Source organism: Aquarana catesbeiana, linkage group LG06 (genome assembly GCF_042186555.1).
Source record: "Aquarana catesbeiana isolate 2022-GZ linkage group LG06, ASM4218655v1, whole genome shotgun sequence".
NCBI lineage: Eukaryota > Metazoa > Chordata > Amphibia > Anura > Ranidae > Aquarana > Aquarana catesbeiana.
This window is the reverse complement of record NC_133329.1, coordinates 370,891,911-370,918,589: the sequence shown is the minus strand read 5'-3', so window position 1 is coordinate 370,918,589 and position 26,679 is coordinate 370,891,911. Positions and strand designations below refer to the sequence as shown.

Genomic DNA, 26,679 nt, shown 5'->3' with positions numbered 1-26,679 from the left:
AAAGCATTCCACTGATGAAACGCTGGAATGTTCACCGCCTTATGAGATAAGCAATGTGCTCATGTTCACGTTTAACATATATTTATTACAACAGCGCCCTCTGGTGTGTAAAGGTAAAAGCACACCCTGCCATAGGCTGCCCAGTGGGCCCTGCACCTCGTGCCATGAATGACTCCTGGACCTTGTCAATAGATTTGGGATGATTTTGTTCAGATCTAGGTTTTTGTATGGTCTTGTGAAGGTTATAGTTGTATTGCTAGGAATGCAAGATGATCGTATTTTTTGCTGAGGCACAGATGGTAATTTATTTTGCATATGTGTTTTTCTTCACAAGCACGCCTTTCACATAATGATAGAGGTAAGATGACTTGTTTCCCCAGATTGATAACACTCGGTGCTGTGCATGATAGACTTGTGAGGTTTTTATGTATTGTAACATGGCAGACACACGCCGCAGCCTGCTCACTACACCGTGCCAGTCACATGGTAACATCTAACACATCGCTTCGCTCAGCTATCCTATGGATTAGACTGCCACTGTTTTTATATTAACGCTCTAGAAGGATGATATTGGTGCAACATTAAGCGCATTTTGGATATCAAAATTAAAAAAAAAAAAAAAAAATGTAATTGTTGCTGTCATTGATATTTGTGGAGAGGTTTAGTGTTAGAAATAGTTAAATGGTTGGGTCATTTCCCTGCACAAGCCTTCATATTAAAACATATTAAGCTTTGGTGCCCAGACGGTGAACCGTAAAGTATTTACAAATCATTTACAAGCAGTAAAAGGGCTTTAAAACAAACTACCCCTGAGATCTCCAGGTGCTTGTTCTCTGAAGTAATTCATTCTCAAAGTTCATAACAAAGTTGCGTTTCAGCCAGTTTCTAACATCTTGGGGCTCATTCACATAGGCGTTAAAAATGCACGCCATGTACAGATGTGTACAATGTCTAGTTTTGTATGCATCTGTATGCAGCAATATAAAAAGTCTATACACTCAGACAGCTGCACCTGGCAGTAGAATGTTAGTGTGTTTTAACAATGAAAAAAATGTAGGACACAGCAGTATCCGGGGCTGTAAATCAAATTTTTTTTTTTTTTTTTTGCACAGTATGTAAACATTTGTGCTAACGTTTACATGCTAACGGTATTAATTTACTCTGTTGACCATTGCCAGTGCTCAGGGCCGATGTGTCAATATCCACAGTGTGTAGCCAAAGGCACCTGCACCACTCAACTTTATTGATGTTGACCTATCAGCCCTGAATGAGTCTTTCATGCAATGTTCGTGCATAAAATGAAATACCTCTGCAGTTCTGATTGACTGAAGCCCAGTCATTCTGTGCATGCGCTGCTGCATTGTCTGTCAGGGCTGATGTCAACCTCAATAGAGTGTAATCAGTTGTGCAGGTGCCACAAGCTGCGCATTTTTGATATTGACATGTTGGTCCTGAGCATTAACCTTGTTTACATAACATTACTGTTTTTTTGGCTGTATTTCTCCTGTGGATCCCAGGAGTGCAGTTCGTTCTGCACTCATGTGACCTGTTTGCAGCCTGCTTTCGGCTGACATCGCAGACCCAGTCCAGGCTCTAAAAAGATCCTGAGAATGTGGTCAGGTTCTACCCAGAAGCCTCTGTGAGCCGCTAAAGAGCCTAAAACAGACGCTCCCGCCCCCTCCACATCCCAGAGATCCAGTGAGCTCTGAAGAGGAGAGCAGAGAGCTGATGACTGACTGCCACGGCTTTCTGCTCAGAGCAGAGGGGAGAACTGAGTGATCAGTGGTGTTCGATCGCTCAGTGCAGAGCTGGCAGGGGACAGATTCAGCATCGAATCCACCTAGGATGATTATTAGGTTTGTGTTTTTTTTTTTTGTTTTTTTTTTATAGCCCATACTTTTTTGAAATGCAGGGTCTTGCCATCTTCTACCAGCGAAGATCCTGCATTAAAGTTGAGTATTTGGGTGTTCTTGTCTGAATAAGCCTTTAGAAGCACCCACTGTGTTTAAATTAGAGGGCTGGCAGACTGCCAAGATTTTGATGCGATAGAAAATAAAAAGCTGAGATTTCAGTGCCTCTTCCTAAACTTAAATTTTTGTTACAGCCTTATTCCAAAATGGATTTAATTCATTATTTTCCTCAAAATGCTACAAACCATACCCCATATTGACAACGTGAAAGAAGTTTGTTTTGAAATCTTTGCAAAAAAAAAAATCATATGTACATAAGTATTCACAGCCTCTGCCATGACACTCAAAATGAGCTCAAGTGCATCTACAACTTGATTCTCGTCCACCTGTGGTAAATTCAGTTGATTGGACATGATTTGGAAAGGCACACACCTGTCTATTAGGTCCCACAGTTAACAGTGCATGTCAGAACACAAACCAAGCTATGAAGTCAAAGGAATTGTCTGTAGACCTCAGACAGGATTGTATGGAGGCACAGATCTGGGGAAGGGTACAGAAACATTTCTGCAGCATTGAAGGTCCCAATGAGCTCAGCGGCCGCCATCCGTAAATGGAAGACGTTTGGAACCACCATGACTCTTTCTAGAGTGGGCCGCCTGGCCAAACTGAGCGATTGGGGGAGAAGAGCCTTAGGCAGGGAGGTGACCAAGAACCCGATGGTCACTCTGACATGGCTCCAGCATTTCTCTGTAGAGAGAGGAGAACCTTCCAGAAGAACAACCATCTCTGCAACACTCCATTAATCAGGGCTGTATGGTAGAGTGGCCAGACGGAAGCCACTTCTCAGTAAAAGGCACATGACAGCCCACCTGGAGTTTTCCAAAAGGCACCTGAAGGATTCTGAGACCACGAGAAACAAAAAAATTCTATGGTCTGATGAAACAAAGATTGAACTATTTGGCCTGAATGGCAAGCGCCATGATCGGAGGAAACCAGGCACCGCTAATTAATTGGCCAATACCATCCCTATAGTGAAGCATGGTGGTGACATCATCATGCTCTGGGGATGGTTTTCAGCAGCAGTTACTGGGAGACTAATCAGGATTGAGTGAAAGATGAATGCAGCAATGTACAGAGACATCCTTGTTGAAAACCTGCTCCAGAGCGCTCTGGACCTCATACTGGGGCAAAGGTTCATCTCCCAACAGGACAACCACCCTAAGCACACAGCCAAGATAACAGGACAACTCTGTGAATGTCCTTGAGTTGCCCAGCTAGAGCCCAGACTTGAACCCGATTGAACATCTCTGGAGAGATCTGACAAAAGCTGTACACTGACGCTCCTCATCCAACCTGAAGGTGCTTGAGAGGTCCTACAAAGAAGAATGGGAGAAACTGCCCAAAAATAGGTGTGCCAAGCTTGTAGCATCATATTCAAAAAGACTTGAGGCTGTAATTGGTGCCAAAGGTGCTTCAACAACAAAGTATTTGAGCAAAGGCTGGGAATATATAAATATATATATATATATATATAAATATATATATATATATATATATATATATATATATATATATATATATATATATATATATATATATATATATATATATATATATATAAAATGTGTGTGTATTTTTAATAAAAGATTTCAAACTTTTCACGTAGTCATTGTTTGTAGAATTTTGAGGAATAATAATGAATTTATTTAATTTTGGAATAAGGGTGTAACATAATGTGGAAAAAGTGAAGCGCTATGAATACTTTCCAGATCCACTGTAGCTGGGGGGCTTGTTTTAAAATGTTTTTTACTGCTTAATTATAATATGTAAATATGTTATTAATGTGAATGTGTAGTCTTGGGCACAGGTTCACTTACATTTAGCTAGAGGATGACACAAGAGACAAGGGAGGTCAGTAAAGTGCTGATCGTACAGGCAGATGCTTGTTTACATTTTCCAGTCTGATCCAGAAACGTATTTCCTTTCCTGCATGAGGATCAGAATTCTGAGAAGGCCAGAAGTTAGCGTTTTCTTTTAATATTATGCAATACGCTTATAATGCCAAGAGTTGATAAGCAGCAACTTCCACCTACATAAATCTTTCCTTCCTCTTTTTCTTAATTATATGCAGACTAAAAATAAGGATTTCAATGTAATCTATAGTTGGGGTTTTATAGGTAAAATCGGGCCAGAAAAGCCATTTCTAGGAATCGTAAAGCTCCTCCTGTCCTTCTGTCTTTCTCATTCTCAAATTTTAAAAGCTGTGTGCTGTCCCATAAGCCATCTGTAATTTGTGTGTATTTTTTTTTCATAAGGTAACCAAAAGTGCAACAATTCTTTAGACTAGCAGTCACAAATCACAACCGTTAATTAATTCCTATCTTATTACTATGGTTTAGTGCAGTGGTCTCCAAACTGAGGCCCGGGGGCTAGATGCGGTCCTTTGCTTTTATCCGGTCCTTGGGGCACTATTTCATTCACTGATACCAACAATGGGCATAATTTTGCATTATTATGTAAGCCTTATTCATATCTATATACATGCATGTATTAAACACAAATTATAATGGTCTAAATTAATAACAAAAACAGATTTTTCGTTTAATGTGGCTGAATGTGGAGCTTTACGATTCTGGGTTACACTGACTGTACATGCTTGAAAAGCAATGCTAGATTTTTGCATGTATGATGATGGTTAGTAAATTGAGTTGAGACAGACACTAACACCCCCCCCCCCCCCCCCCCCTCTCTCTCTTTCAGGATCCAGGACCTCCACCACCCTCTCCGCTGCTGGGGCTGAAGCCTCTACAGTTACTGGAAGTGAAAGCTCGGGGGAGGTTTGGTTGCGTGTGGAAGGCACAGTTGTTAAATGAACTTGTAGCTGTCAAAATATTCCCCATACAGGTATGTGCAGGCGTGTTTAAACGTGATCTTCCAGATACTTCAACCCGATTGCTCGGGCTTGTTAACAGCATTCAGACTAGTGAAAAATGTGTTTTTAGGAAATGTTTCTTCAAGAAATCTTCTCTTTGCTGACTTTATCCAGACTGAGTGACTGTTTGATTCCTGCCGTGACTAGGAGCAAACATGATAGGTGACATCACAGAAAATATATCCTGAACTTGCCATCACTTGTGCATCAGTGGCGGCTGGTGGTTATTTTTTTGGGGGGGCGGGGGGTGGGTGTCAAACACACACACACACCTGTCTGCAGGTCCACCGGCACTTACCCCATCTAGGCGCCGGGCATCCGAGGAGTGGCTGCGGGCATCACCAGCGTCTCCTTCGCTTCCGTTGTGCATCTCCTCCCCTCCTTCGCTTCCGCTGTGCGTAAAAAAAAAAAAAAAAAAAAACTAAACAAAACTTTAACACTCCTGATTTCAGTTCATAATTTGGTTTGTAAAACATTGAAAAACATGTGGCACTGTGAACACTAGTTCCAAAAATAATTAATCTCCTTGGGGGAAAAAAAAAACACTAAAGATGTAAAATGTGTGTGGCCAGCTCGGTTATATATTTCCACATGATGTGCTGACAACTTTTCCAACAGCTACTTGACAAAAGTTGATTGAAAAACTGACATTCGTTGAGCTGGGTGTTGCTGACCGGGCCAGGTCAGCAGGAAATGGCTAAACTTAGACTGTGTGTGGCAGGCTTATTCTAGGTACACACTATAACTTTGACCAAGAGGGTTGAGCGGAAAAACTCTAACAGCTTTTGTTTTGTCCTTCAGGACAAATTGTCGTGGCAAAACGAATACGAGATCTACAGCCTGCCTGGCATGAAGCATGAAAATATCTTGCATTTTATTGGAGCAGAAAAACGTGGCACCAACTTGGACACTGATCTCTGGCTCATAACCGCTTTCCACGAAAAGGTTTGATTCCTTTTAGACATTAAAGTCTTAATATAAATGGGCGATTCTTGATTTGTGCATTCGTATATTTTTTTTAGATGCATGATGGCATAAAATAGCATCTTAGTTCTACTTAGTGCTATTTTTCTTTTGAACACATTCCTACCACAGAGTTGCTATAGAAAAATATCCATAGATCTTTTCAAATGTGGTTACTTTTTTAATGTAACATGCGATCCGATTCCACAGTTCGCACTGCGTTCCCCCAGACCGATTTGGGGGTGTCGTCTTACTATTACCACCTGAAGCGGTTCAGAGAGCTGTGTGAACTGCCTGCGAGTCAGATGCGATGCGGTAACCGCACAGGAATCGCGCTGGTTCCCACATCGCACCAGTGTGACCTGAGACAATGTTTAAAATTGTCTTTTAATCAAATTTAAGTAAAACGTATAAACACATTTGAGGTCCTAAAATGCCCCTTTCTTCAGGACATGTAAAGGTAGCAACCTGCTCAGAACTGCTGTGATGGAAGAGGCTGATGAATAAAATGTCTGTTCCGCAGTTTGCAGAATTTTTTTTTTTTTTTTGTGGTCAAATTCTTAATCCTATATCTAATAAATAGTCAATCTTAGAAATCATCAATTTAGAGCCTAACTCCAGCTATTTTTTTCAGAACTGGTTAGTGAAGAGAAGTTCTAAACTTACTGTTCGATTTTCTTCCGTAAAATGATTTTGGTGGTTGTCTGCATTGGAGAAAGATCCAGTCACTACTTGACCTGACAAGAAGGAAAATCTCTCCAATAGGGAAATCGTTGTAAATACTTTAAAATCAAAAATTTGTGTCACACTGTCTCTAATCCCCAGAACGATGAAGAGTGTGCTTTGCCTATGTTGGCCCCATGAATTGCCAAAACACACCATATGCAAATGTAGATTCTTCTTTTTTTTTTTTTTTTTTTTTCTGTAAAACAGCCAAAGTTTTAGAGACACAAAGGTCCCCTTTGTTAGGTGACGATACAAAGCAAACACATGAGTGTGACACAAATGTACATGCAAATAAATGGAGGCCACCTTGGAACCTTCATGAATGTAGTGGTATTCATCATGCCCTTTCAGGGTAATACTATGAATAATATAGTAGTGCACAGCCAAGAATACAAATAATAATACATTCTAGCTTAAACTTAACAAGCCTTAAAAATGTCCCCTCCTAACTAACTCCTTAAAAACTTTACATATTTTCAGGCCCTTCAAGTCCGGTCATGTGATCCAGCTCACCTATGTCAACCAGCGGTGGCTGAAGGGGCAAAGGATGCCAACAACAGATGGGCCATAGAAGCTGACAGGTGACATCACTGCTCCAAGATTTACTAGTTGTTGGAGTGCTTTCTCCTCTCTTGCAGTCGCTGTTGGCTGACACAGGATCACATGACTGGACTGAAGCACACTGAAAATAGGTGGTAAGGACATGCATCTCTCTTTTGACACAGGTTAGTCAGCATAGGTGTTTGTGAGGAAGGGGACATTTTTATGGCTAGTTAGGGTAAAGCTGGAATTCCACTTTAAATAAGGAACAATTAGAACTTTTCTTCTTCTCTGTGTTAATATGCCATCTCTATTTGTGTCCTGATGACTGTTGTCAGTGGGATTAAAAGTGAGGGAAAACTGAAAAATTGAATTGTACCAAAACTGGAATAGAGGAGAAATCTTCCAATGGGAGCACAGATCATAGGTGATTTTCCTAATTTTAGGAAGATTTCCTATTGTCTACAGCAGGGATCTCCAAACTACGGCCCTCGAGCTGTTGCGGAACTACGCGTCCTATGAGGCATTGTAAAACTGACATTCAGAAACGACTAGGCATGATGGAAATTGTAGTTCCTGAACAACTGGAGGTCCATAGTTTGGACAAAAAGTAAATCGCCCCAATAGGACACTCTTATTTATTTATTTTTTCCCTAACTGTCTTGACAGGTTTGAACACTTCCCTAGTCTAGGGCACACAAGCCATTACCCGTTTAAACGATAAAAGATTTTGAAGTCTTTCTCTCTTCTGCAGGGTTCTCTTACAGATTATCTCAAGGCAAATGTGCTTACTTGGAATGAGCTGTATCACATTGCTGAGACGATGGCTAGGGGCCTGTCGTACCTCCACGAAGATATCCCCAACATCAGAGATGGCCACAAGCCAGCAGTAGCCCACAGGTAAAGCCATTTGGTTTTGGTTTGGTTGGTCGGTACTTCCATGCACTGCTCTGGTAATGCTGGAGAGGGAGAAAAAGACACAGGCACCTCTGAGTATGGACTGCAATATTTAATAAAGAAGGTGCATTAAAAACTTACATTGAGGTTACTGTGTAATGCTGGAGGCTCTGGACATCCTTAGTTAATCATTAAACCATGTTTTCCCATTTTTCTACAGGGATATCAAAAGCAAAAATATCCTCCTGAAAAACAACCTGACGGCCTGTTTAGCAGATTTTGGTCTTGCTCTTAAGTTTGAAGCCGGTAAATCTGCTGGTGACACACATGGTCAGGTAGGTGTCATAACATGTAGAAATAAACCACTGTACACAAATTGATTACTTCTGAATAAATGCAATATTACCAGCCACAGGATGAAAAGTTCTGTAGACCATAACAATATGCCATGGGCTGGGAGATGACTGGGGAGTAGGTGGGGCTTTCACATACAAGCCTGCCATAACAAGAGCTTTATTCAGAAGATTTGTCTTCATGGAAATGCTTATTTGCATGTTTTCCCACAGACAATTGTCTGCATCTTGTTCTACCTAATATTTACTGAGGGTTTTTCCTTTTTATTTATTTATTTTATTGCATGTTAGTTAATATTGGCTGTGCCATAAATTAATATATTCTAGTGAGACAAATTACCTTGGTTTGGTATATTTCTGTACTATACAAGGCAGTCATATTCCTGCGATCAGATTTGCACTCCAGGTTTGACAGTTGAAGCTGGTTGCTGTGCGCATGACTTAAAGTGATATTAAACGCAGATGTAATACTTACCTTCTCTGTGCAAATGTTTTGTGCAGAGTAGCCCCGAGCCTTCTTTTCTTGTGTTCACTGCCGGTGCTTTTGGCTCCTCTCTTGCTGAGTGCCCACATAGCAAGCTGTTTGCTATGAGAAACACCCAAGCAGGCTCACTCTGGGCCACTGCTCTATGTCCGTCCACACATGGAGCATGGCTTGGGCCCCCACTCTCTCTCCTCATTGGCTCACTAGCTGTGATTGACAGTAGTGGGAGCCAATGAGAAGGAGGAGACCCAGGAGAGCCGCTGCTCTTGTACATATTGCTGGTTCGAGATGGGGCTCAGGTAAGTATGAGGGGGGGCTGCTGCACACAAATTTTTATTTTTCTTCATGCATAGTAGAATGCTTGAAGGTAAAAAAAACCTTGAACCTTTACAACCACTTTAAAGTAGCCTTTCAATCAAATTATAAAAGTTACACGCTTAAAGCAGTTGTAAACCTCAGACATAAAATATGAACAAAGCATATCCCTCTATAGTGTGTTCTTGTCTCGAGCACTTGGTGTCCTTTCTGTCTACTGCCTCATTCCTCTATCTGCATGATTCACTTCTCAGAAGTTTTCCTGACACAAAGCGAATCTAATGCGACATGGAAGGGATATCCAGCACACAGCATCAGCTCTGTTCCTGTGTAAAGGGTGTTGGGGGTGTCCCGTCCCTCCAATCAGCTCTCAGAGCTTTCCTCACTAAACTCTGCAGAGTAAAATTTGAGCTCTACGCTCTTTTTTTTCTGACAGCTTAGACTGCATTATAAATTCGGCCTTTTGGATGGAGAGAAGACAACAGATAAACAGGTACAACTCCTGCCTGTGGTGCTGCTGTGGCCTTCCTGCACTGAGCAGGAGAGAGGTCTTGCAGACAACGTGCTGTGAAGATGGACACGGTGAGGTCACTGCATAGCATAACAGGTTATGGTAACGGAGGGCCAACAAAGCTGTTGAATCTGCAGCATTGGCTGCCCTCTATTTCCTTTATCCCAATTATAATATGCTGTGACATCACTCTGTCTTCACACGCATTGTCAGTCAACCCTCTGATCTCATTTCGCTATGTGGTGTCATTATCAGGTCAAAGTGCTGTCCCGCCGATCCTGACATGGGTCACCGAATAACAATGAAAAACTTGACTCAGAGGACTGTAGACTTGCCTTCTTACTAACGTTTTTATACCTGAATCAAATTTTTGAGTATTCTTTCTGACTGTGGTGTTGCTGTTTCAGGTTGGAACACGGAGGTACATGGCTCCAGAAGTGTTAGAGGGTGCTATAAATTTCCAGAGAGATTCCTTTCTGAGGATAGACATGTACGCCTTCGGTCTCGTCCTCTGGGAACTGGCATCTAGGTGCACGGCATCTGATGGTGAGTACAGTCACACTATATAGTAGTAGTAGAATCTTCTCATCCCCTAAAACCACTGGAATGTCCACTAGTTGCTGAAAGTTTGTAAAAGTCTGTGCGCTTGAATACTTCTAGCTCCTGAGGACTACAGTATTTCTGATGCTTTCCTTTCCATAATTTTTTCTTATGCATCTGCACTTTGCCTTTTGAACTTGATAAAAAATTTTGATTACTTCCGGGAGAGACAATATAGCTTGCCCATAGCGTAATCCACTATACCAACGAGGAACATGACGTGGTCCTCATTAGTATAGAGGATTACGCTATGGGCAATCCTCGTATTTTGTGATGTTTTTGGAGCCCTTATGTCATTGGATCTCTGCGGATGGTGAGGATTCAGATTTAACTGGATGAAGAACATTTATTCTAAATGCTTTCTCATTAGTTTTTTCTGGTGAGTTTAACCCCCTGAGGGGAGTGTGCTTCACGCGGTGAAATCTGAGAGTTTTGGTGGAAGGTGCTATGACAATCATATTTTTATTTTAGCGCTGTTTTAGTATTTGAATCATACAGGAATTGGACTGTCATATATTTTTATACTACTGTTTAGAGAGAGAGAGAGATATACAGAGAGAGAGAGAGAGATATACAGAGAGAGAGAGAGAGATATACAGAGAGAGAGAGAGAGAGAGATATACAGAGAGAGAGAGAGAGAGATATACAGAGAGAGAGAGATAGAGATATACAGAGAGAGAGAGATAGAGATATACAGAGAGAGAGAGATAGAGATATACAGAGAGAGAGAGATATACAGAGAGAGAGAGAGAGATATACAGAGAGAGAGAGAGAGATATACAGAGAGAGAGAGAGAGATATAGACTGTTCTTTCTACCTAGGAAGCGCAGCGCGACTCACGCATGCACAGTAGGGAACCGGGAAGTGAAGCCACAGCGCTTCACTTCCTGATTCCCTTACAGAGAATGGCGGCAGCACCCGAGGGACGATTCGGTCTCAGATACCGACATCGCTGGATTTGGGGACAGGTGAGTGTCCTTATTTTAAAAGTCAGCAGCTGCAGTATTTGTAGCTGCTGACTTTTACATTTTTTTTTTTTTTCGCGGGACTCCCTCTTTTTAAGCTCTGCCACCAAAGAAAAAAATAATCTATGGATGAAGGATTTTGAAGCAGCCTGAAATAATTTCATAACCGATTTTTAACACTCATATAAATCAATTATGTGGGCACATTAGAAGCGTGTTGCTTTTCTTCTTGTGGGTTATAGTTGTGCGGCTTCTCACTGAATAATTTTAGAAAAAGACAGTCTTTTTGAATCCGTTTAGTAGATGAAAAAAATGTTATCCATTTGTAGACTAAACCTTCATCTGTCCGAATCCTTTTGTCAGGTCCTGTGGACGAGTACATGTTACCATTTGAGGAGGAAATAGGGCAGCACCCGTCTCTGGAGGACATGCAGGAGGTGGTAGTACATAAGAAGAAAAGGCCCATTTTAAGGGAATGTTGGCAGAAACACGCAGTAAGTAGGAAAACCATTTCACTGTTGTTGCCATAAAGAATGCGGTTGTCTTATGGCTCCTGTTTTTTGAAGTCATTGAAGCTGATAAGAATGTGTAAATAGTTGTGTGTTTTTTTTTCAGTGCACATATTACCCAGTCTCTTTGTAAAAATGTTAATCTAAAAATAAAATTAATTGTAGTTTTAAAAATAAAATTCATATTATAAAATGTTTAAAGTAGCTCAAAATTCAATTTTTTTTTTTATTGCCCTATTTAAAACCCTATCCTGTGGCTATGTTCCCTGAGTTCAATGAATCAACATTACCTTGAAATAACATAGCACAGCACTGGTAATCTGGCTTGTGTGCAGTAGCTTCTGGATACTAAATAGAAACGTGGGTGGGTTGCAGCAAGGTTTGGAGCTAAATTATTAATGAGCTGTGGGTGGGGCTTGGATACCAGCAACTTTTTGACTAGGCTGGTCAGTCAGGAGTGAGTGTGCCTAGCCTCACCCACTGCATACATAATCACATAGGGCTGTCATTCTAGTTGGCACAGCATCTCACAAGGTTGACATGCTGCTAAGTTTTACATAATCTGCCATTAACAGAATCACAAGGTATTTTATACTATTAACCACTTCCCGCAAAATCAATTACCTGTGATTTTGGGTAAATGGTTGTACTGGGTTGAGACCTGCAGCCAGAGGCATCCTCCTGCCACCGTTTTTTTTTTTTTTTTTTTGTGTTGTGTTTTTTTTTTCAGAGGATGGTCAGCTTTCAAGTGATAACAACTGATGCGGCAGAGCAGCTGCTCGGCTGTTATCACAGGTAGCAATATGGGAATTCCCCCTGCCGCTCCGCCCAGGTCTCCCGTCCCACCTGGAGATTTGAGCGACCAGCAGACACGTCCGCTGGCTGGCTGGAGTCCCGAGCAAAGCTGGAATCTGCTTTGGGGTCTCCGTTGTAGTAACCCCGAAGCAACGTCACTTCTGGTTTACTCGGCAGCCAACAGTGCCGATTATAAAAAATCCAAAGTATTCAAGAATGCAGATTTTGGCATTTTGAAGTGCAGAGGAGGTGTTTGGGGTCTTGGGGTCTTTTAGACCCCAGATCTCTCCCATAAACAGCACCTGTCACTGCCTATTACTGTCACAATGGATGTTTTACATTCCTTGTGACAACAAAAAAGGTAATCAGGTTTTTTATTTTATTTAGATAGTGTAAAAATGGAAAAAAAAAGTCTTTAAAACGCCCCCGTTCTCACGTGCTCGCGCGCCAAAGAAAGCACATACATAAACCACACCCCTAAATGTGAACAGAGGTCAAATCACATGTGAGGTATCGCCGTGATCATTAGAGTGACCATCATCTGTGTTTCATAAACTGTTTATGAGCTGAGATCAGCGGCGATCCTCAGGATCGCTGCTGTTCAGCTTCATAAATGGACACCTAAGTCTTAGGACTGATTGTGATAATCGTGGGTGCAGATAGTCCCTAGATAAGGTTATAAAAGACCATAGTCCAAATACATAAAATAATGGGAAAAATTAAAGTGATGCCACAACTCCAGTGAACGTAAGGGTAAATATCAGGTTGTGTCCAAATGGTTGAATGCGAATTTCTGATCACTGAATCCCACCTTTTCTCCACCTAGGGGATGGCGATGCTCTGTGAAACCATCGAGGAGTGCTGGGATCACGACGCAGAAGCCCGGTTATCGGCCGGCTGCGTGGAGGAGCGGATCATCCAGATGCAAAGACTCACAAATATCATTACCACAGAGGACATTGTAACAGTGGTCACCATGGTGACAAATGTGGACTTCCCGCCCAAGGAATCTAGTCTATGATACTTGCACTAGACCAACGGACTCACAGCTGCTAAGCTAAGGAATGACTCTCAGCGGAAATGGTTGGTCTGTACTGCAAAAGTCCGTCCCTCGGGACGCACCCGGCGTATCATTCCTCGTGGCCTGCAATGGTTCGGCAACGGATTATGGAATGAATAAAACATGAAGAAACAAGGAGACCTCTCTGGACAACTGACCGATTTCCCTCTTCTTTGTTTTCTAAACACGTCAGAGAAGGACTGAACTTGAGTGAACTACTGCTATAAATATATATATATATAAAAATATATATATGTGTATATATACACACATATACATATATGTGTATATATATATATATCCTATGAATATTTTTTTTTAAATCAAAGCATTTCATTTCAGATTTTAAGAAAAAAAGGGTAACTGTTTTTATTGCATTTGCTGTTGTGTTTCTATAAATGACTATTGTAATGCCAATATGACACAGCTTGTGAATGTTCCCCTGTGCTGCTCTTCTGTGTATAGGAAAATATAAGAAAAGTTTGTGGGACATTTTAAAGAGGCTTCCAAGCATAGTTTAACCTCCCTCAACAAGCTATACCTCAGTTCCACAGTCTCTCTAAATTTAAATTATACAGTTGAAAACACTAAGCAATTTTAAATAACCGATCCATTTTTTTGTTTTTTTTTTGTTTTGTTTTGTTTTTTTAATATATATGTATGTATTACAATTTTTTGTGTTATTTAAGAATAAATGTGGTAGGTTTTATTTAACCCATCAAAATGGCATCCCCTGCTATTCATTTTTGTAGTTTAAGGGACCCTGGAACCAGCATAAACAAGTGCATAGGGTTTCTTACAAAAACACAACTTTTAACGTATTACTTGGCTTCTTTTTTTTTTTTTTTTCTCTCTCAGAATTTGGCCCATCTTCATAAATGGCCCTTCCTCCTTTTGTGTTTGTGAGGGGTGTAGGCTATGCTACCTCAGTCTTGGTTAGAATCTGCCCTTTAAAACCCACAATGCATTGCTGCAGCAGGTGACTGTTTAGAGAGGTGTGGTTGGATGTTATACACGCCGTAGAGAAAAGACTGGTATTCTTGTGTGGGTTTTTTTATTTTTTTTTTTTTAAAGAAAGGAAAAAAGACAAGCCCACAGACTAGGAAGATTGTTTTTTATTATGGGGAAATCGGGTAAGCAGAGCATTAAGAGTGTCCATAGTGCATTGATCACTGTACGTTTTCTCGAAGGAGGGGGTTAGCTTTTATAGTATCAGTGCGGGAGTCCCTTCCAGGACTTGTTGGCCTGCTATGTCTTTTGACTTCTAAAGGTTGACATCTTTAAAAGGTCTGTAATAGGTTTTGTTTAGACACTGCCTGCTGATGGGACTTATCCTTTAATAAGTTTAAAGGACTGAGTATTTAAACTTCTCCCCTCTCTAAAAACCACTGGATGGTTCTTGTTGTGGTGACTGGGCAAAGGCGACGTCCTCCTACTTTGGCCAGATCTGGGAGAATGTTGAGTTGCCCAAATCTCACGAGAATGATGGGTTGCAGTGCCTTCTTATGAGATTTGGGCCTGCTCAATATTTCCTGTGCTCTTATATGCAGGAGGGTGACCTCACCCCCAGCACTACATTAATTGCAGAAAGGTGAGGGTATGTAACAATTTTCCCTCCACAGGTTCATTTATGCGGTGTTTATGGTGGGGGCTACCATGAATAAGCAGGCCTTGCCTTTAGTGCAAGGTTTGGTTGAAAGGGGAATCCAGAAGCTGTCATCCTTTACTTCTGGTCAGCATACAATCTCTAGGGCAAAGGCATTCTTGTGGGTTAATGAAACCATCTTTGAAAGGGCCTACAGCCAGTAGTTAGCCTGGCCATCTCAATCTGAGGCTGCCTACTATCTTCTCACGGGTTCTTTGCATCTTTGAATGAGCGTATAGCTCAGATGACAACCTTGCAACCTCAATCTGAGGCTGTGTTACTATCCATGGGGCTTGTGTGTTCGAAAGAACCTACAGCTCCAAAGTCAGCTTAGTGGTTCGCCACACCATCTTTGAACGAGCCTACAGTCCAGAAAGTCAGCCTGGCAACCTCATTCTGAAGTTGCATACCATCTCTGGGGCAGTAATGGTGTATGAAGGTTCACCATACAGCCTACATCCCAGGAATCCACATGGTAACCTCCATCTGAGGCTTCCCGCATTCACCTTTTTCCTTCGCAAAAGATTTCCTATAAGGCACTTGATTAGCGCTGGTGACATTCCCTTCCATTGGATGCATCACTTATGGGTTAAATATAGCATTTGCCAGCTCTTTTATTACTGGAAGGGTTAATGTCCAAAACAAATAACCATTCCTAAACAGTGTTTTTTTTTTTTTTTTTTTTTTTTTTTTAACTTTTCTGTGAAGAACTCTTGCCTTTTTATTTTCTTTACCTGCCCACATAGGAAATTCTTACCTGCTGATGTGTTATATAGATTTGCTGTGTCTGAGGAACCATTGAAAATAGAAGCATGGTTTTTTTTTTTTTTTTTAATCTTTATTTGCAAGCTCGGACACTGGAACACCCGGTTTTGTGCTCTCTCTTGCTCCTTTATTTCCTTTATATTTATGTTGTATGTCTGTTCAGTAAATGGCCAAATTGGCCGTTTTCAGATCTCCTCAGGAAATTTCACGACCCAGAATTCCTCATACTATAATTGCAACCAAGCAGTGCCATCATGTCAGTGCAACACTGGAATCGGAGTTTGTGTAATCATGCCAGGTCTATATTTTACTGCAGCTTCAGATTCCTTGTGTCACCGTTTAAAGATCTCCTTCAGTCAGATAGAAAAACCTTTGCTTTAGCCCATGTAGATCATTGGAGGAAAAAAGGCCAAGCCGTTTTTTTTTTTTTTTTTTTTGTTAAACTGTTAGATTTTAATTGATTGTAATCCTTTTAAGTAAATGTTCACCCAAAACCAAAGCTAACACTAAACCTACTGGCAGCCACATTCTAAAACTAATCTATCGAAAGCTGTAAAGCAAAAATCGCTATACATACCTTCTCTGCAGTCGGTTTGGTCTCCAGCGGCGGAGTCTGCCTCTCTTGCACACGCCTAGACACTAAACCCGCTGGTGATTGCTCAATGTGGGACCGGAGCGGCTGCACAACAGGTAAGTACAGATAGGGCTAGATTTGGTTTTAGAATGCGGCTGCTAGAAGGTTTAGAGCTGGTTGGGTATTGGCTGAACTTCAACTTTAAACTTTAGTTACCGTCACCCCCTGCACACTAGCTTAAATCTAAACTCCAAGCAGGCTCCAGTTCAGTTATCCGTAAATGTATTATCTACAGCTGCTGTGAGTACCCCAATCTGTCTTTGTGTTGCACAGTGCTGTCATTGTGACACTGGAAGTTTGACAGGAGAATAAAGCAGAGAGCTCACCTAGTCATCTGCTCCTTCACTACTCAGCATGTTGCATGTGTGTTAAGGACTAGTCCCTATTACTAGTCTGACTGATCTTGCTGTGCTGCCTGGCAGGGGTGTCTAGATCCCAAAACTTGCTGAACAATTACCCTTTTTTAATCCAGTAAAACAGCCCACCTTTATGTATTTTGACTGCATACTTCAATTTTTGTCTGGAGATCAGCTTAAAATTTCAATCCAGCCTCAGAGTAGTCTTGCCTGTTTTGGCTGCTGTAGTAAAGGAGAGAAGACTGACATAAAATTGTCGTGTCAAAACAGTATTTTATTTCAGGCACAGAGGTACTGGACGTGAAGAAAGGTATTTAGGTAGAAGTCAGGCATGTTTCCGGAGCAAAAAATAGTCTCTTTTCAGGATAAAGCAGAAATATTGCTTTCGGGAAGGAGACTGGCTATGCAGAAAATCTATATAAACACGCTTTTGTAACTTTCTGCTTAAAAGGGTTTTTCTTTTTGACTGGAGTCACTTTAAAATTAAAATTCAGGGAAAATTAGTGAAATGTAATCGCTATTATGCAAATCTTGTTTTGAGATATAACCAATACTGACATGGTTAGCACAGACTAGCAAAAAACAAAAACAATTCTTACTTTGACAGTTTATGGTGTTTTTGGCTGGGCCTAGGTGCCAAAGTTTGTTTAAACCTGAGAAATGGAAGTGGAAGTACACCCTTGCCTGTTCATGGTGGAGAATGTCATTTTGTTAGCGTGGCTTCAGAAATTTGACCCATCCTGTCATCCGAGAGCACATCCTATCCAACTAGTGGAAAGTTGTCTCAGTAGTGTCAATGCTCCTATCAAACAAGTGGAAAGTGGTCTCTGTGATGTCACTGCCTCTATCCAACAAGTGGAAAGCGGCGTCAGTGATGTCACTGCCCCTATCCAACCAGTGGAAAGCGGCGTCAGTGATGCCACTGCCCCTATCCAACCAGTGGAAAGCGGCGTCAGTGCTGTCACTGCCCCTATCCAACCAGTGAAAAGCGGCGTCAGTGATGTCACTGCCCCTATCCAACCAGTGGAAAGTGGCCTCAGTGATGTCACTGCTGCCCCTCCGCTAAATAGACTAACCTCCTCAGAGGAATTGCTTTAGCTAACAACATGGCTGTCTCCCCTCCCCGTATATGTCAGGTCGGTGCCGTTAAGTTGATTTGTGCATGCCAAAGTACATTGTTTCATTTTTCTGAACTTTTACCGTAAACCTACAGACACCAAGTATTGTGTTCTATTGCAGGAAATTTTTTTACAACCTTTCTACCACTCAGAAGCTTACTGTGAATGGACAGTGACCCAGGCTGCGGGCTTAAATGCTTAGAACCATGGTTAAAGAGCAACTGCCCCCAAACAGGATTTCTTGTCTTCGGCAGAGTGGGATCAGGGTTTTATCATTCTCTGGAGAGGTCCTGGCATGACTGGCTCTTCAGCTGAACTGTCCAAGTCCTATCCTCAGTACAACCACCATCACAGTACTGCGACATGATCTGCACCTGTAGATGCATACCATTACCTACAAGACGCTGTGACTGGGACTTGGGGATCAAGTTGGGAAATAAATCTGTAGTGGCTTCTCCATTAAAACAAATGGAGATATCACAAGCCTGTAATGGAAAGTTGGAGAAAAAGACTCCACTCTCAAAGAAACCCATTTTTGGGTAGAGCTGCTCTTTAATCACTCGGGGAACAATGCACTCTATACATTTGTTATATACAACACTTGCATCGGGGTTATTCTGTAGAACTGTAGGAAGAGAAAACCAATCAGATGTTGGCTTTGTTTTTAAATCTGTTCTCAGAAATCGACAGCAGAAATTTTGATTGGTTGCTGTGGGTCACGCCCCTCTTTCATCCTACTTGTATAGAATACGTTCCCCCAAAATAACCTTCAGTGGCTTCTGTTTTCAAATTCATGGGGCAAACAATGTTGATGGTTCTCAATCTGTGTTCCTGATCCTCAGGTATCAGTAGTTGTATCACTCACCCGATGGTTAAATAATACTTGGAGTGTTATTTCTGAAAAGAGTCATTTGAATAAACTCTATTGTTTAATATTTGAGATTCTCCTCAAACATATTTCTTTGTTTTTTCAGTGAAATTGTAGAGTCTTTCAAGTATCCTTTTCTAGTATTTGCTGCAATGTGATTTGTGTCCAGGCAAAAGCAGACAACTTTTGTAACTATAGAACATCGCTCAGTTTGTCATTGAGAAAGTTTCCACTGGATTATTTTTGGGAAAGAACTTTAAGCGAACCTGTTTATGAAGCAATATACAGTACCTTAGATTGAGGCCTCAGAAGCATCCCAGCTCTTTGGCAGTGGTAAAAACAGTATGCTAACCATACATACATCGTTCAGCCTGTGGGCCGAATGTGAGAAATCTAATAGATTCCTCCATTCATGTTGCTGAAACGGCAGCTGCCTGAATACCCAGATATATTTGTTTTTTAGGAACAGGTTATCCATCTGCTCCAACTGACTACACCAGTGGCTTCCCCTTTTCAAGCTCTGATGGAGATCAGATGGTGGGACGCGTGAAGGTATCATCCTCGGGGATACCCAAATATGTTTAGATGTAGTCACTGTACAGCTGAGAATTTTCCACCTGGCTCCTACAGTTTGTTTTTGAAGTTTGTCAAGCTGCTTGGTGCCAAAAGGGCCCTACGTGGCTCGCATTTTTTCCAACAGTAAATGGCCAACCTTTTGTGTCAGGTATGGCCAGCTTAACAGTGGATAGATACAGCATGATTTCTCTAGAACAATTATACAGCTTTGAAGGCAGAACTGGCAGCTTTCATCTGATGCTGCTCATGGGGGGATTCTCAAAGTAGAATTAAACCCAAAAGGGGAGGTTCTGCTTGTTTTGCATCCTCCCCAACCCCCCCCCCCCCTTTCTCCACTGCTACAATTGGCACTTTTTTAGGGGAGGGGAGGGGGAGCGGGTAGCTGGTTTTGACAGGTACCCGCTCTCATATATGGCTCAGATCGCCGCAGTAATCTGAGCCAGAATTTAGGCCATTCCTCCTTACCCCACAGTCTTCTGGGACATATCACAGGTCTCAGAAGACTATGGGACCATTCACAAGGTGCAACGTAGCAGAAAACCGTTCAGTTCCTGTTTCCCTAGAGATGCCAGTGCCTGCACCTAAAGCCGATTGAATAATCGGCTTGGATGAGGACTTCGCTGGGTCCCTGGACAGGTAAGTGTCCTTAAGTTAAGTCAGAAGCTATAGTACTTGACTTTTAATTTTTTGGGGGTGCCTGGAGCGCCTCTTTAAGGACTCCACAGCACCTGGTATTTTATTTGCCTAATAAATCCACATTAACCTCTTAGTCTCATTTACAATATACCTATGTTTATGTGTTGGAAATGTGAGATAATCTCACTACTAAGGATTTAGACATCTCATTGGTAGTTTAGCCACAAGGTATTAATGTTGTCCCCAATTATAGCTTGTGTGAAGTTGTGTTCTGAGCTTTATTAATAGGGGTCAGCTACCACTACAGGCCAGGGTTCCATGGGAGAACTTTGTGGGAAAGTAGTGGCTTCTATACCAGACTAGCTGCAGATCCCCTTTAAACTGCATGCTATTGGTATGTATGGTGTAAAATTGTAGGTTTCTTAGGAGAAATAGAAATTTACATTCCCCACCAAAGTATCAGTCATGATAACTTAGCAAATGTGTACTCAATGTGAGCGATGAAGTGTAATGCACATTTCTTGAATTCACTGTTTGGTAGAGCAGTATTTCTGTATTAGTTTGTTCTGCATTATAAACAGACTAACACATGTTATTTAATGCATGTTCCCCTCCTAGGATGATGCCACTGGAGTATGTACAGACTATGCCACAAGTAAATTAATATCTGAATAGTCTGCAAAGATCTTGAAGTTTTTTTGTAATATGCCTAAGTCGACTTGGGTACAACCAGCATGTCTGGTTTTCAGCATTCGATTATTGCCAACGGCTATAGATGCTAGTAGCGTTCACTGTGTTCTCTCGGCAGGGATGGCTCCGCACACCCCCGTCAGGAGAACACCGTATCGCCGCAGGAGGGATTCCTGTGATTCTCCCATCAACATTGTCTATGTTAATGGGGGAATCAAGCGATCTTTCCTTGCACTCATGGTGGAAGGAAAAAAAAAAAAAAATATATATATATATATATATATATATAATCTATGGCTAGCCTGAAGCTGACCATACAATTTTCTTGTTCAATTTTCTTTAGATTTACCTTCAACTATGTAGTGCAAGGGCCTGCCTGATTGCATACAAATTGAAAGCGTTTAGGTTTGACCTCCATATTATATGGTTTTGGTTAGGTTTGCACCAATACAATTATCGGTATCCATACCGAGCATTTGCATGAGTACTTGTGCAAATGCTCTGATGCTTAATCTGATACCTGTGTCCTCAGCGTAACAGGGGGGGACGGACCGTCTCAGATGATTGGTAGGGGCAGTAACAAGCACCAATCTCCATGTGCAGCTTTCAATAAAGCAGCTGACAGACGATTCTCCTGTACCTCCTACGGCTGTCAGCTGCTTTATTGAAAGCTATACAGGGAGATTGGTACCTGTAACTGCCTTCATAAATCATCTCAACTGTCCCGTGTCATCCTCCTGCTCTGGTCCGTCCGCCCCCCCCCCCCCACCCCCACATCCTGGATGGAGAGCGGCAAGAGGAGGCGGTAAATGTCACTTACCGGCTCCTTTTTCTGAATGAACAGTGTGATCACTGTGCATTGTAAACTCTGTTTACGATGTTTCAGTTTATGAATGAACAGGAGCCTCTGTCTTCTGTCCCTTCATTTTTAGTGCAGCTGAGGCTGCAGAGACGGACTGGGGAATCTGTGTCCTCAGTCCCTTTCCCTGTCTCAAAAGGGAGATGTTGGGGGGGGGGGTGTTTAGACCCCTGATATCTCACCAAAGCCCCCCAATGGGGCTAATAAAAATAAATAAATAAATAAAGAATTATAAATTCATTATTTAATTATAAAATAAATAAAGAATTATATAATATTTATATATTTTTAATAAAGAAACATTTAAAAGGTTAAGTTGTAAAAATAAAAAACACTGACCCCCCCCCCCCCCCCCAAAAAAAAGAAAGCATTGTAAAAAATATATATAAATTGTAAGAAATAAACTAGTGACACAGTCATCAGTGCTGCATATTTGGCCCTGGTCATATTACTTTTTTTTAAATGTATCGGTAATTGGTATCGGCAGAAAACCACAGGGCCATTCACAAAGCACTGTGTGACTCCACTGCCTGTTTCCATTAGGATGGCGGCGCCGGCACCCAATCCGATGGACAGATCGGCCTCGGGGGGCCGACATCGCTGGCTCGCTGGACAGGTAAGTGCCCTTATTAAAAGTCAGCAGCTACAGTGTTTGTAGTTGCTGACTTTTTTTTTTTTTTTAAATGGCCGGACCTTCGCTTTAAAAAGTGGTATCGGTGCAACCCTAGTTTTGTTAAAGCTAAAGGGAAGTTGTACAAGAAAATTGTATAATGTATGGCCAGCCTTAGACTTGTGTTGCGAGAACCCTCAGCACAGAGGTGCTTTGAATGTTGAAATTGAGAAAAAAATGAATATAACCAAATGTGTGCAGATACCCAGAAAGTGCTCTGTAAACCATTTTGTAATATGCCGCTAGTAAATCTGCTCGGAATTATTTGCCAACTCTAATTGCATTCTCATATTTTGACCACCTCTGTTCATGTATCTTATGAGCTAGCAGCAACCCTTTTCCATCTCAGGTCTTGCCCTTTATTGTAACAGCGTAAAAAGCTATTTATTCTAAAAATGAAAGCGATCTGATTGGTTAGTGCTGTTTTACCCCCTTACACACGAAGGTCATTCCAGCCAAGACTGGTATTTCTGTTTTTCATTGATGCTAAGCTGATTTACCCTCTGGATTCTCCTACTTCTCCAGAAACTAGCACCTGGTACAAAGTCGCCAAGATGTAATAAAGCAGTGAATGATTTCACCCCAATTGTTTTGCTTGTAACAGAAATATCAGTCTTGGCTGGAATGACTATTAAACTCATGAAACCAAACTCAAAGCCTTGCAGCCTGGGTCCAGTCTCTAAAGGTAACACAAAGTGCGTATTTTGACCCAAATTACACAGATATTTGCTGAATGATATTTAGTGCTTTTCATTGCAATCCCTGTGATCGGTCCCTAAAAAAACAAAAAAACAAAAAAAAAACAAAACACCCATTTGCTTCTCTAAAAATGTGATTGTTCGCTGCCTCCTGTGAGCCAGTGGCGATAATCTAGCGATTTAAAATCGGCGCAAACAAGTTTTTTTGGCGATAAAAGTCCCTCAGCAATCCCTGTGTAGTTTGGACTGTTGTGACTTGTTCTATCCCCCGCATTAATGCCTTCAAACATGTACTGAATGTAATAAGGTCTCTCTCTATCTCAAGTCTCTAACAGTATTTCAACTGCCAACTTTTACTATGAGTTTTTTTTATTTTCTGAAATGTTTTCCAGTCTTGCCTGAAAAAAAGTTAACTTTTACGAGTTGCATTTTGGTACAAATATGCATAACCTTATTTATGGTTTAACTGCAAAAAAACGATACAAAAGGGAAACCGTGTCGTTTTTGATTAAAGTCATTTACCTCAGATATTCAACCAGCAACTCTTATTATGCATTTTCTGAATTCATGTAATCCGTTATTACCTCTGATACCTGCTAAAGCGATATCATTCGGTGTTCAGGAAATCTCTGCTACTGTCAGTTACGGCAAACTGCGGTCCTTGCTTAGCTGTATAGGAACCTGCAGTACCTCTACAGCTGGGCAGGGAGCGCTGGTTGACCTTCCTAGTCTATTTTCAGATTGTCATTTTATTTTATTTTATTTTTTTATTTTTTTTGTTTTGCAAGTACCTATCAAAAATGCCATGGTTAAAAAAATAAAAAAGTGATTGTTAAATATTGTACAAAAGAAAACCTGTATGCTATCCCCACCAAAAAAACAAAACCAATAAAAAAACAAAAAAACAAAAGCTGACACCTAATTCGGAGCACTTTGTTTTATATGCCTGAAACAACTGAACAGCAAATATTTTAGTTTTGTAAACTTTCAAAAAAGTGGGTTAACATGAACCTGTACCTGCACCATAGGGCTTCATTTAGATGTGTGGTTGGGGGCTAAAATGTGCATTTGAGCTGTGTTTTTGCCACCCACCAGCAGCTCCCCCTTAAACTGCAATAAGCAGTGGATGGGGATGTTTACATGTCGTGGCTGCGATGCTTCACTTAGTGTCCACAGCAAAGTTTACCCAACATGTAAAGATTGGTGGGTGGCAACACTACATTTAAGAAAATGGGGAAGCGCCGCAAATGTCCCGCAACCACGTGCAATGCAAGTGGTTGCTGTGTGTTTGGCAAAAATGGGGTTAAAACAGGCGATGAAGCGTTGCATCACTTCCTCACCACCTGTCAGACTCTGAAGTGCGATCCAAATGCAGATCAGGCTTCAGAGGAAAGGGAGGTTCAGATGCACATTTAAATCTACCCTTAAAACAAGTCCTCATTTACTTCTGTAGCTATAGACACTGGAGAAAACAGGATTTTTGTTCACTGAGTGGCACAGGAATTCAGATACTGTTACTTACAGGAGGATTGGACACTAGCAAACAGACAGTAAGCCAGACCAGGATTTTACTGACCATGGCTTAGAAGTGCTTTGCAAATCCCTTTTTTTTTCTTTTTTTCTCCGGTTATGCAGCTTTCTATTGCTGTAATATCAGTATTATAGAAGAGAGAAGGGCTGGCACCTCCATGTCCATATCAAATGTAAATACTTTTATTGGCACATATCAAATAAAAGTATTTACATTTGATAAGGACATGGAGTTGCCAGCCCTTCTCTCTTCTACTATTGTCTAAGTGTTGTTCGGACAACACAGCAGCCAGAGCACCCTATCGTGGACTTCACTTTACATCCAGGAGGCTTCCTTTGTGAGAGTGCTGCAATCCCTTGTCTATATGTAATATCAGTATGTCAAACCCATAGGCCCTGTTACACTATCATTGTTGGAATGTGAACACTACCTACAATGCTGCAATCTGGTGCCATTCATTCTGAATACCTCAACACATCTAGCCAACAGACGTGCAGAACGAAAAAATTTGAGTTTCGGATAGATTTGTTACGAATTTCATTTTGGAACTAGTTTTTTTTTTTTTTTTCATTATTCATTTTTTAACAACTTCCAAATTTTCGTAACAATTGCATAATGATCAACAGATCTGAATTACACAGTAGGTGAGGTTAAAAAAAGACACATGTCCAAGTCTAACCTATTTGTGTGATTATAGGTCGGTATTATATTGTATATCGTGGTCGTTCAGGTGCTTATCTAATAGTTTTTTGAAACTATCGATGCTCCCCGCTGAGACCACCGCCTGTGGAAGGGAATTCCACATCCTTGCTGCTCTGAGTGGCAACATGTCTTATTAAACTCCCTTCCGCTGAAAAGTTTTGTCCCTATTGTGGGGTCACCAGTGTGGCATTTGTAAATTGAAATCATATCCCCTCTCAAGCGTGTCTTCTACAGAGAGAATACGTTGCTCGTAACCTTTCTTCATAACTAATATCCTCCAGTCACTTTATTAGCTTTGTTGCCCTTCTCTGTACTCGCTCCATTTCCAGTACATCCTTCCTGAAGACTGGTGCCCAGAACTGGACAGCATACTCCAGGTGCGGCTGGTCTAGAGTCTTCTCGAGTGGGAGAATTATCGCTTTATCTCTTGAGTTAATCCCCTTTTTAATGCACGCGGATATTCTGTTTGCTTTAACAGCAGCTTGCCATTGCTGAGCCTATCATCTACTAGGACCCCCAGGTCCTTTTCCATCCTTGATTCCCCCCAGAGGTCCCCCCCCCCAGTGAGTAGATTGCATTTATTTTTTTGCCACCCAAATGCAATATTTTACATTTTTCCACATTAAACCTCATTTGCCATGTAGTTACCCACCCCATTAATTTGTTCTGATTCCACATCCTTAGTTTTAATAGGATTGGTCCCAGCACAGAACCCTGGGGGACCCCACTTTCCACCCCTGACCATTAAGAGTACTCCCCATTTATCACCACCCTCCGAACTCGCACTTGTAGCCAGTTTTCAATCCATGTACTCACCCTATGGTCCATGCCAATTTACTTTGTACAGTAAATGTTTATAGGGAACTGTGTCAAATGCTTTTGCAAAATCCAGATACACCACGTCTATGGGCCTTCTTTTATCTAGATGGTAGCTCACCTCAGAGGTTAATAGATTAGTTTGGCAAGAACGATCCTTCATGAATCCATGCTGATTACTGCTAATGATACTGTTTTCATTACTAAAATCTTGTATATAGTCCCTTATCCCCTCCAAGAGCTTGCATACTATTGATGTTAGGCTAACTGGTCTGTAATTCCCAGGGGTGTATTTTGGCCCTTTTTAAAATATTGGTGCTACACTGGCTTTTCTCCAATCAGCTGGTACCATTCCAGGCAGACTGTCGGTAAAAGTTATGAACAATGGTCTGGCAATTACTTGACTAAGTTCCCTAAGGACCCTCGGGTGCAAGCCATCTGGTCCCGGTCCCTTATTAATGTTAAGTTTTCTAAGTCTATTTCTAATTCTGTCCTCTGTTAGCCATGAGGGTGCTTCCTGAGATGTGTCATGAGCATAAACACTGCAGTTTTGGT

General features: G+C 41.3%; 1 protein-coding gene and 1 non-coding gene across 3 annotated transcripts in view; one reads left to right on the top strand and one right to left on the bottom strand.

The window, feature by feature from the left end:
• ACVR2A (activin A receptor type 2A) overlaps positions 1-23,185 on the top strand; it is an 83,257-nt gene extending 60,072 nt beyond the window's left edge. Inside the window, exons 5-12 of one of the 2 annotated variants that reach the window (XM_073634221.1) lie at positions 335-358; positions 4,671-4,814; positions 5,644-5,787; positions 7,826-7,971; positions 8,189-8,303; positions 10,039-10,177; positions 11,560-11,690; positions 13,327-23,185. In XM_073634221.1, the coding sequence (XP_073490322.1) occupies positions 335-358; positions 4,671-4,814; positions 5,644-5,787; positions 7,826-7,971; positions 8,189-8,303; positions 10,039-10,177; positions 11,560-11,690; positions 13,327-13,521 (1,038 nt within the window). In that variant the 3' untranslated portion in view covers positions 13,522-23,185. The remainder of the gene's footprint in view (positions 1-334; positions 359-4,670; positions 4,815-5,643; positions 5,788-7,825; positions 7,972-8,188; positions 8,304-10,038; positions 10,178-11,559; positions 11,691-13,326) is intronic. The other variant, XM_073634222.1, reaches the window with a different exon arrangement.
• On the bottom strand, positions 19,387-19,513 carry LOC141101926 (small nucleolar RNA SNORD22). The gene has a single exon (XR_012235055.1). It is a non-coding gene; the product is annotated as a small nucleolar RNA SNORD22 (small nucleolar RNA).
• Positions 23,186-26,679: the final 3,494 nt, after the last annotated feature.